The 11,385-nt window shown below is 58.9% G+C and overlaps 1 protein-coding gene across 5 annotated transcripts; it reads left to right on the top strand.

The window, feature by feature from the left end:
* Positions 1-1,234: 1,234 nt before the first annotated feature.
* On the top strand, positions 1,235-6,299 carry MIEF2 (mitochondrial elongation factor 2). 5 transcript variants are annotated; one of them, XR_009400428.1, is made up of 5 exons: positions 1,235-1,462; positions 3,454-3,608; positions 3,801-3,981; positions 4,258-5,686; positions 5,779-6,299. XR_009400428.1 is itself a non-coding variant. In XM_059380276.1 (5 exons), the coding sequence occupies exons 2-4, from the start codon at positions 3,465-3,467 to the stop codon at positions 5,310-5,312; spliced, it is 1,380 nt and encodes a 459-aa protein (XP_059236259.1). In that variant the 5' UTR covers positions 1,235-1,462; positions 3,454-3,464; the 3' UTR covers positions 5,313-5,352; positions 5,779-6,299. The 5 variants fall into 5 exon arrangements, 4 of the variants coding, with proteins under 4 accessions (XP_059236259.1, XP_059236260.1, XP_059236258.1 ...); XM_059380276.1 differs by having other exon boundaries at positions 4,258-5,352; XM_059380277.1 differs by having other exon boundaries at positions 1,235-1,432; positions 4,258-6,299.
* Positions 6,300-11,385: the final 5,086 nt, after the last annotated feature.

Raw genomic sequence — 11,385 nt, 5'->3', positions numbered from 1 at the left:
GGCGAGGCGCGGGCTGGGCCAACGCCGGCCCCGCCCCTTTAACCCGCCTCCGTCCGGGCCCGCCCGGCAGGCGGAGCCCGGGCCGCGCCCCTAGCCAGCCCGCGCACCCGCGCGCTGGGGGGAAGCACCGGGCCCGCGGGGGGCTTTGGGCCTCCTTGGGCGTCAGTGTCCCCGTCTGTCTATTCGCTGGCCGGGGGGCAGGGGGCTCGAAAAGTCCGGGCTCCCTCTGTGCTCCCGCAGCTTTCCTAGGCTAAGTTCCAGCGACCTATGGGGGAGGGGCAGAGTATCAGACCCTGCAGGTCCAAGCACTGTCCCCCGGGCCGCTGCAGCAGCTGGCCACGGCGTTTGGAGAGATTATGGGCCCAGGCCTGGGGGCGCACGGATCCGGGAGTCTCTATCCCCTCACTGGGACCTGCATGGCGACCAGTGGTAGCAGGATGCCTCGGTCCTTGGGTCCTAGGGCTCTGGGCAAACCCCAGGTCGGCTCCTGGCCTGTTCCCTCCTGTGTGAAATGCTTCCTGAGGTTGTGGCCGGAAACAAACGCAGGTGTAGGTCGTGGCATACAGCAGTCACTCAATAAGTGGCATGTTACTATTTCTGCTTAAAGTCAACACTCACCCCCTCTCTATTTCCTCGATCCTCCACTAGCCGGCACATGGTAGTCCCCAATAAATAAATGAGTGAGCCCCAGGTTACAAGCACAATCATCCTTCGTAGGGGAGGAGGGGGCCTGTGATACCCATTTCACAGGAAAGAAAACTGAGGCCAGAATGGAAAAGTGGCCCGTACACGGGTACATGGAGCAGGCGACAGGGGTAGCCTTCTGCGTCGCGCTGTGTGCATGACTGGCCAAAACATAAAATGACAAAGCCCCCACGGCACACTCAGGGTGACTGAAAGGGCCAGGCAAGTGGGCCTTCGGGCCAGGTATCATCTGTTTGCCTCGCCCCGGAAACAACGTAAGCCCAGACTGCTTTCTCTATACCGCTGCCTCACACGCAGCACACGTACCTTCACAACGGGCCCTAGGGACCCACTCATTCTGAACTCGAGTCACCGCCCCCACACCGCCTTCTATCTAGTCCCGAATTCCTCTCTGCGCCTTTAAACCTAGAGTGTGTCCGAGAGTCCCGCCCTCGAGGAACCCTGTTTGTCTGCGAGGGGGCGTGGCCGGCTCATCATTGGTTAATCCGCTCAGTATTTTGGAACGTGGGAGGGGCCTCGGGCGCTCCGATTGGAGCTTGTCTGCGTGCGTCGGGGGTCAGCGGCCACCCGCGGGGCCTCGGTTTTAGGTTCCCGGGTCCTCCGAGTTCCATTCCCTGGCGGGTCTGGGCTTGGGGGCCCAAGCACAGCCGCTGTGTCCTCCGGTCGCTGTGCTGACGCCGCGACGCACGTACAGCCGGAGTGTGGCTGGGCTGCCCTGGTTACCCAGGTCCGGACTTGGAGCGTGCGTCGGACGCAGGTCGGGGGCGTGGTCTCCGCCGGGGCCCAGCAGTCGAGGCCGGGGAAGGAGGGAAGGGCTTTGGGACCCAGGCTCGATTTCGAATGTCTAGCCTGCCCCTTCACGTCTTGGGCACATCACCGCGTTCCTCGGGACCTGGGTGCTCTCTCCGTGAACCGGGCCATCACGGGCCCACCAGGGGTTGCTGCGCGGCCTGCGCAGCCCCGGCCCCGGGCAGCAGGTGTGGCGGAGGAGGGGAAGGACGGGAGGCATCTCAGGGCGCTGAGTGGGGTTATTTTTAACCACCCGTGCCCTCTCGCCCTTCCCCGAGTTGGAAGGCTTCGGTTTGGGCCCTGCGCGACCCCGCCAGGGGTTGGGCTGAGTCCGGTTTAGGCAGAAGGTAATTAAAGCGCTTTACAGTTTGCAAGTGGATTCTTGGTTCGTCTTGCAGTATTGATCAGCGATGAGGAAATTAAAAGTGGCTGCTGGGCCTTGGTGGGTCACCCGCACCACCCCCCTAGCCTTTGACCAACCCAGGCCCCAGAGCCCTCCTGTCCTATTTTTAGTCTGGGCAAATTGGGGGCGGGGGTTGGGGCTGAGTCCGGCGATGATTCAGGCTTCAACTGCTCTAGGCATCTCGGCACCTGACAATGGAACCCTAGGCACCCACAGCGGAGCAGACAGAGCACAAGTCCTTGGTGCCTGAGCTGGTCTGAGCCCAGGGTCCTCTGCTCAGGCATCCGCAGACAGACAGCTCTGCCTGGTATCTGACTTTCCCTGAGTTTGCACCTCGGACACCCCCTCCCCCCAGCTCTCAAGGCCGGAGGGCGGAACCTGAGGCTGTAGCTGGTGGCCTCCGCCTGGGAAAGATATCTGTCTCCACTTCTCAAGCTCCCCGCCCTGCCCAACTTTACAGTCTGGGCTTCCCACTCGTAAACCCTTTTTCACCACAGCTGTGCCATTTTACAGGTGAAAAAACAGCTTCGGGCTTTCATCCGCCCTTGTCTGTTGCTTGGGCTTCCAGCCTCTGAGGACAGCTGCTTTCCCACCCGCACTGCCCCTGCTATTGTCCCAAACCTTAGGTGCCCAGAGAGTCCCCTGTCCAGAGGTGCTGGGCCAGTTCTCTGTTGGGGGGGAGGGGGGAAGTGTCCTTTATTATTTATTTATTTTAAAATAATCTCTATGCTGAACGTGGGGCTGGAACTCATGACCTGGAGATCAGATCCAAAGTCACACGTGCTCCCTACTGAGCCAGCTAGGTGTCTCGTTGGGGTCTTTAGAGTTAAATAACTTGCTGCCCCCATAGCCAGGCTTTCAGCCTTGACTGGCATGTACCTTCCTGGGCAGCTTGGGCCCCCTCACCCACCCTATCCTTTGGGTCGATTGCTTTCGACCCTTTGGGTAGCCCCCAGAGGGAGATTTGGAGGGGAGATTGTGGCCCCCTGAGCATCACTGAAGTCCCCTCAAAGGCCTGAGGGGCCCTCCAGAGCAGGCTGTCTGGGACCCCTGGGTTGTGTCTTCTCCAGGCCTTGGTTTCCTCCTGCCTATGCCAGCCCTGGTTAGGAAGCAGGATGAAGCCGCCTGGCAGAGCTAGCTGCAGGCCCTGAGACTGATTGAAATCTGGGAGTGGGCCAGAGTCAGGACCCTTTGCAGTCATGGGTCCGGGTCTCTAAAATGCAGTTAGCAACGATAAGACTCACCTCGCAATCTTAGGTGATGTCAGGGGTCCCTGAGGGTGGGATGGAGAAGCTGGGTCTCCTTTTCTGAACTGCCCCAAGTCTCAGGGCCTTTCTATAGGAGCTCCCCTATCTAGGGTGTGAGTGACCTGTTCACAGGTTTGGGGGAGGGAGCTTGGGCAGCTCCCCATCTCCTAAGAACCCCCTTCTGAGAAATTCCCAGGAGCGCCCTTCACGGGCTCTACCCATGGCAGCCCCAGGATGATGGGGTCTGCCCTGCTGGCCATCCGGGCCGCCTCCCTCCAGAGCTGTCTCTGCGCCTGGGCTCTCTTACAGGCAGACGGACCATGGCAGAGTTCTCCCAGAAACGGGGGAAGCAGCGTGACGAGGTGCTGGGCGGCACCGTGGACTTCCTCCTGGCTAATGCCCGCCTGGTGCTGGGCGTGGGCGGGGCTGCTGTGCTGGGGATTGCTACCCTGGCTGTGAAGCGGGTAAGGCTGGGCTGAGCCATGTACCCCTGGGGCTCCCAGAGGAGGACAGCAGGGCTGGGCTGCCACCGGTGGTGGGGACTGCCTAGGGTGCACACCTGCTTCTCCACCCCAACAACCTGCTTGACATTGGCCCTGGCTTTGGCATGACTACCCAGACCTCAGAGGCTCTGCTCTGTATCACTCTGCCTGCAGCTAATTGACAGGGCCACCAGCCCTCGAGATGAGGACGATGCCAAGGGAGACAGCACATGCCTAGAGGAGAGCTGGAAGGAACTGAGCCTTCTCAAGGCCACACCACGTCAGCAGGCCCGGAGCCCACCTGCTGCTCTCAGCCAGCCCGTGGCACTCCCTGCCCCATCGCCGGCTGCCCCACGTGAGTGGCACCCCTTCCCCTCCGGACTGGGTGGATCCCCCTCTGGTAGTCCCATTTGGGAGATGGAACCCAGGTTCTGTATTGACTGACTGTGACCTGGACAAGTCCCTGCTCCGCCAGAACTGTGGCCTCTTGGCATGTTTTACAGTGACTGGTTTTCTCTACCCTCCTAAGCTCTGGGGTTGTGCCAAGTCTCCTGCCACTGAGACATGGGTAGAGCTCTCTTGGCTCCTGATGGGGTCTGCTAACGTGGTCCCCGACCCCTTCGTTCTGCAGAGGGGCCCACAGACACCCGTCCTCAGATGTCGCCTCCGCTTAGCTCCCCAGCACCGCTGTGCCTGACGTTCCAGGAGAAGCTGCTGGCATTCGAGCGGGACCACGTGACCATCCCAGCGGCCCACGTTGCTCTGGCCAAACAGCTGGCCGGCGACATTGCCCTTGAGCTGCAGGCTTACTTGAGGAACAAGTTCCCGGAACTGCCCTTCGGGGCGCTGGTGCCCAGTGGGCCGCTCTATGATGGGCTGCAGGCAGGGGCGGCCGACCGTGTGTGTCTGCTGGTTCCCGTGGTGCTCGAGGAGGGCTTGTGGAGCCTGGTGCCTGGGCTGGACACTGTGGCCAGGGACCCTCGCTGCTGGGCTGTGCGCAGGACTCAGCTGGAGTTCCGTCCCCGCGGGAGCAGCCCCTGGGACCGCTTCCTGGTGGGCGGCTACCTCTCTTCCCGCGTCCTGCTGGAGCTGCTCCGCAAGGCCCTGGCCTCCTCCGTCAACTGGCCGGCCATCGGCGGCCTCCTCGGGTGCCTGATCCGGCCCAGCGTGGCCTCGGAGGAGCTGCTGCTCGAGGTGCAGCATGAGCGCCTGGAGCTCACGGTCACTGTGCTGCTGGCGGTCCCTGCTGCTGCCACCGAAGATCCCTTCCTTCTGGCCTGGCCCCTGGAGGGGCTGGCTGGGAACCTGTGGCTGCAGGACTGGTATCCCGCAGAGGCTGCCAGGCTGCGGGCCCTGGATGACCGCGACGCCGGGACCCGCCGGCGGCTGCTGCGGCTGCTGTGCGGGGTCTGCCGCGGCCACCCGGCCCTGGGGCGGCTGGACCGGGGCCACCTGAGCCAGGTGGTGCTGCGCTTGGGGGAGGCCGAGGCAGACTGGGCCGAGGCAGCCTTGGGGGAGCGCTTCCTGCAGGCCCTGGAGGCACTCATCGACAGCCTGGCGCGGGCCAGCCTGCCCTGCCACTTCAACCCTGGCGTGAACCTCTTCGGCAGCCTGCGAGCAGAGGAGATCAACGACCTGGGATTCGCGCTGTACAGCGGCCTGCAGGCCCCCGAGTGGCTGCTCTAGCTGGGTGGGGACGGGGCGGCTGGCAGGCGTTCCGACGCGGGTGAGCGGGGAGCACCTCCCCTCCCGGCCTTTGGAGAGCACTTTCCCTCCTGCTTTAGCCAGAGTGAAAGAGGGTGCGTTCTGTGAGCCCATGGGATTAGCATGCAATTGGGCAGCGGTCACGGGAGCCCCCCACCTCTCAGTCCCTGAGAGCTCAGCTGGCTGTCCCCAGAGGCAGCCCGCAGCACCGGCCACGCACACATGTCCCGTCAGCCCTCGGGCTGCCCCAGGACCTTGGGCCTGGTCCTTCGTCACCAGCAGTGAACGCATGGACAGAACACGGCTTCTGCTGTCCTAAGCAGGGGATAAAGGCAGCTCCGTTTTCTGCCCAGAGGGTGAGTTAGTGCTTTCCTCGGGTGCCAGCTCCAGGCATCTCGAGGCTTCCGGTGCTGGATGCTAAAGACTGTGTGTTTGTTTCATCTGCCAGGGCCCGGAGTCACCTGCTACCCTGTCCCCCCACCGGATTGCAGCTCTGGGGCGGATTTGAAGGCTGTGTCTCCTGATGCCACCTGCGTGTCCAGGTGGCTTGTCGCGCTGTTCCCTCTAGCCTGGAGCAGGACTCAGTCTGACGTGCTGCCCACCTCGTGCCTCTGGGGAAGGCCCTTTTCTCTCCACCTGGGCTGTTGCTCTTTGGGAAGCAGAGGCCCCTGGGGGGATGGAGGGAGCAGAGGTTCCCTGTGCTGCCCACCTTGCCTGGAACCAAGGATGCCCCACAGCCAGGGAGCAGAGGCCATGCTCCGCCCTCCCCACCCAGAGAGGCCACTGGGGCAAGCCTGGCCTCCACAGTGCCACCATGAACTGCTTCCTGCTGAGTTCTCACTAAAGCCTGGCATGGGGGCCGGGGAGTTCTGCCTTGCCTCCCAGGTGTCCTTTCTGGCTTTGGTATCCTTCTTGCTGAAGCAAAGCTATGCCTCAAAGAATGTGAGTAAGAATAAAAGGAAAACTTCCTATATCTGTGTGATTGGGGCTGGGCTCTTATACACAGCTCTTTGGAGTTCTGGAAGCTCAGTCACAGGTCTTGGGACCAGCCTGGAGAAGTGAGGGTTTATTTTTAAAATTTTATTATTATTTTTAAGATTTTATTTATTTATTTGACAGACAGAGATCACAAATAGGCAGAGAGGCAGGCAGAGAGAGAGAGAGGGAAACAGGCTCCCCACTGAGCAGAGCCCGATGCGGGCCTCCATCCCAGGACCTTGGGATCATGACCTGAGCTGAGGGCAGAGGTGGGCCTTGGTATTCTTTTATTTTAAGATTTTATTTATTTGACAGAAAGATCACAAGGAGGCAGAAAGGCAGGCAGAGAGGGGGAAGCAGACTCCCTGCTGAGCAGAGAGCCTGATGCGGGGCTCGATCCCAGGACCCTGGGATCATGACCCGAGCCGAAGGCAGATGCTTAACCCACTGAACCCCCAGGCGGTATTCTTGTCAGAAAATGGGGGATTGTGTAATACCAACTTCTCAGGCAGCTGTGTGGCATAAAGACTGGTATGCAGTGTTAGCTCAGTGCCTGGCCCAAAGGAAAACACCCCTGAACCCGACTGTGGGCCCCTGCTGCCTCCCCCACTGACGAGCGTCACAAAGCCTGAGCGTGGCAAGGGGCGCTGGTGCCAGGCCTGTGTCTGACCAAGGCCGTGTTCCCCAGGACCCCGGCGAAGAGCTGGTAGGGCATGGCCAGGGGCAGCAGTCTGGGAGCCAGCTGGGCCCAGACCCCCACTTCTTTGATGATCATACCCCAACACGCGGTCCCCTCTGTGGGGGCCTCGTGCTTCAGGTGGCTTTGAAGTTCTCAGACCACCATTCCAGTAAGAAAAAATCAGGATGAATTAAAAAGGGAGAGAAAGGAGGCTCTTGCAGTTACATCACCTCCCTAAGGTTAATAATGTCTGGGACTTTGGTTTCTAGCTGGAAAACTGGAAACATCATTATTTTGCTAGGGGCTTTTTGGGGCCTTGTGTGCTGGGCCGTCCCATTTGGTGCCCAGAGCAGCTGTTCGGTCCTTTGCCCTTTCCTTTGCCCCTTTAATGCAAGGACGACTCCAAGTCACCATGGTCTCAGCACATGGTGTAAATGTCTTAATACTTAGACTCTGGCCGCGGTGGCATACAAAGGCTATCCATGTCCTCGGTGTAGCTTTACCAAGGGACCCAAAGCTGGGGTACAGCAGAGATGATCCCTGCTCAGAATGAAGGCATCACCAGTACAGATAAAAGACAAGCCCCCCATGGCAAACAGAAACTTACTAATATGAAATACGCCACCACTCGCTCTTCTACCCTAACTCTGGAATAAAATTTACCATGTAGAAAACGTTTCCTTTCTGTACACCCCTTGTAGGCCCTTCTCTTCCTAGCTGTAGGATAATCTCTCAAGTGGGGTTACCGTTCATTCCCCAGAGCTGGCCTGCCTGGCTGCTCCGATCTTTGCTCCAATGGCTGTCCGCCAACCTGCAGCTTCCCTTATCCGCTGTCTCAGTTTTGCATGGCCAACTGCAGACCAGGAAGAGCTGATCCTCCCCATGTATCGTGTCCATAGCAACGCCTCACGCTGGGGCACCACGCGATCAGTCTGCCATCATCCCGCAGGCACTGCGCCATCTCACGTCCCAACGAGGAGTGGATACCGTATGATACGGTAGTTGGTAGAGGGAGAGCCCACGTTCACGAACGTTTTATTACAATATATTGTTATGGTTTTATTATTAGGTATTGTGACTTTCTTACTGTGCCTTATTTAGACATTAAACTTTCTCATTCATATGTAAGTACAGGAAAAGACATAGTCCAACAGTGTATATAGGGTTTGGTACTATGCGGTTTTAGGCATCCACTGGGAGTCTTGGGACATATCCCCCAAAGATAAGAGGGGAAAACTGTACTTAAACCAACACACCCTGGGGCGCCTGGGTGGCTCAGTGGGTTAAGCCTCTGCCTTCGGCTCGGGTCATAATCTCAGGGTCCTGGGATCGAGCCCCACATCAGGCTTTCTGCTTGGCGGTGAGACTGCTTCCCTCTCTCTCTGCCTACTTGTGATCTCTGTCAAATAAATAAAACCTTAAAAAAAAAACAAAACAAAAGTCTCTGTGCACACAAACTATGGCACAGACATTCCTGGGAGTGGAAAGTATTCAGTGTCCAGACCCTGAAGGAGCCAAACTGCATTCTGAAAGGACTTCGGTCAACAGGCCAGAAAATGAGCCTGGAGCCCCAGGCGGGCAGGAAGGGGACAGCAGGTGCAACTGAGAGGCAGGAGCCCAGGGCGGTGTGGAGGCAGCCCGTCCGCCCCCACCCCTGCCGGCTCCCAACCCCCTTTCTGCAGACTTGACGACTTTGAGCAGATAGTGGAAATTGAGGCACACTCCTCCGAGCTGTGCCTGCTGTCTGCAGCTCGCCACACCTCCCTGGAGTGCAGGGCCAGGGTGGGGCAGCAGAGGGGAAAACTGTCACTTTGGCGAGGACCACTGGTTGCCCGAGCTGGCATCTGAGGCGGGCAAGGAAAGCACTGCCTGAGTTTTGGTGGCGAATAGCCCTTCCCCTTCAGACAGGAATTTGGGTAGCTGACCGTGCGGGGTCCAGGGGCTGGGGTGGGGCTGGAATGGCTTTGCTCCAGCTTGGTCCTGCTCTCCCTAAAACGAGGGCCTTCAACCTGGTCCATCACCTGTGGTTCACGCACTGGCATTTACCAGAAGTACACTTTTGGAGTCAGAAAAATAAGGATAATAAAAAAAGAATAACCACCATCCAGCACCATTACAGTTTGGTGGTACTCGACGCAGGGAGAAAGCCGGGAAGGCCGCAGTGGACCAAGCCCAGACAGCACGGTAATGGTCTGGGGAAAGTGCTCTTGGGCCCTCTCCGCATGCGCCCGGGGAACCACCTCCCAAGCAGAACGACAGTGGTGTCAGGCAGGGATGGGTGCACACATCTGTCCCTCAGAGGGACAGCCAGTGGACAGCAGTGATATCCCCAGGGGGGACCCGCGCCGCCCTGGTGGTCTAGTTCAGGGAACTTGGGCTCCCTGATCCCACAGTCTGAACAGCAGCTGTTGTGGGCTGCAGCAGGCCTCGGAAGGAGAGGGGGCTGTGAGTTCACCCCCACAGGGCAGCAGGGTCTCCTGCTGTCCCAAGAGCTAGGGCCTGATGGGGTGCGGTGCTGTGGGGGGCACAGGGCCTGGTTCACGTGGTAGGGGCAGGGCAGGGGGCTGATGTGGCTTGCGGCTGCTTCAAGACCAGTAAGCATCAGAGATGGTTCTCTCCAAAGGCAGCAGCTGGGCGGGGAGGCCCCTCTTGCAGAACTTCAGGCCAGGGCAGCACAAGGCAGCAGTGGGGATGTGTGTGCACGGGCCAGGCTTCCTCTTCTCTGGGGGTGGCAGGGGGCTCCGCCCCAGCCAGTGGGCTCCCACCTCAGGTGTGGATTCTCCGGGAGCTTCCAAGGCTGGGCGTGGCAGCTTACATGGGAAAGCATTTCCCATTGGAGTTTGGGTCTCCACCAGCAGATGGCCCCGGGCACTGCCTCTTGGGGAGGCTGGATGAGAAATGTGGTGCAAGACCCACCTGGCCTGGTGCTCAATAAGCCGGGGTCACTTTCACCTCAGTCCCGCACAGCACAAGCTGCAGACGGGGGTCATTTCAGAGGCTTAAACCTTTCCAGGCACCATTAGGTGGGGGAAGTTTAATTTCTCATCACCAAACGCTGTCAACATTCCCTCACGGGTTCTGCTTGGCAAGTTCTCCCGCCATCGGGCCCAGCCATAACCTTCCACCAAATAGCCTCCAGGTGAGGGCCACAGGCCGCTCGGGCTCGGCGGCTAAGGCGCAAACCCAGGGACAGCCAGGACCCGAGGCGGGTCTGACGTCACTATAATCCACCCCCACAGATTTTGGTCTTGGCACGCATGGGAGTTACCTGTGGGAAGATTAAAATCCCCCAATCCATCTAAAATTCAGAACCTATAAAACATAGCAACCAAACCACCCAGTGGGAAAATGGGCGAAAGACAAAAAGATGTTTCTCCCAAGATCCACATGTGGCTTGTCAGTACACGAAGATGCTTGGCACCCGTGGTCATCAGGAAAATACAACTCAAAACCACAATGAGAGAATACTTCTCACCCCTTAGGATGGCGCTAACAAAAAATCAAGGAAAACAGCACTGGCAGGGAGGTAAAGCCTCAGGCACTGTTGGTTGGAACATGAAACAGGGCAGCTACTGGGAAAACTGTTCACACAGAATTACCATTAAGAGCCCGTGGATCTAGTCCCAGGCATGTACCCCAAAGAACTGAAGGCCGCTTTTCAAGTCTTGCATGTTTGTTTATGGCAGCACTGTTTGCAACAGCCATGATGTACGAAGGACCCAAATGCCCACCAACGGAGTGGTTCATCCACGGGCCTGGGCTCCACTCAGTCGCATAGAGGAATCACACGCCAACCCAGGCTCATGGATGAGCCTTGCAAACGATGCGCAAAGGCAGAAGCCAGGCAGAAGGGCACAGGCTCTGTGATCCCATTTATACGAACTGTTTGGAGAGGTAAAGCCACCAAGACAGAAAGTAGACAGGGGGTGGCCAAGGGCTATAGGAGAGGGGGCTAAAACACAAATGCAGGCCACAAGCCACCCCATTGCTCAGATGCTCCAAGAGCCACTGTGTAACTGGAGGGCACGGGCCAGAGTCTGACAGTGAGGACAGTTCATTTCTTCACCAACCAGCAATGCGTCTTAGGACAACCCACACCCTTTCCTGCTTGTCTCCTAACCAGCAAAATAAGGCCATGTGGTTATGTATCACGGGACTGCTGTAAAGACACACAAGGGATGGGGCCACCTCTGTGCAGCACGGAAGCACATGGTCTTATCCGGTCCCTGCTCTGCTCTGCAGGGCAAGCTGTCCGTGGGGCTGGGAGCAGCTCGGCTCAGCGCCTGCCGTGTGGACAGGGAGGAAGGGCTGGGGCTGGGAGGAGAGGCCAAGAGGGCCAGAGGTCGGCGAGAGGTCACCCGAGCACTGGCAGTGGTCTGTGCCTGCCCCTCTGCCACC

This window comes from Mustela nigripes, chromosome 16 (assembly GCF_022355385.1).
Source record: "Mustela nigripes isolate SB6536 chromosome 16, MUSNIG.SB6536, whole genome shotgun sequence".
Taxonomy (NCBI): Eukaryota; Metazoa; Chordata; class Mammalia; order Carnivora; family Mustelidae; genus Mustela; species Mustela nigripes.
Note: the sequence above shows the minus strand (reverse complement) of the source record. Positions and strands in the feature narration are given on the sequence as shown.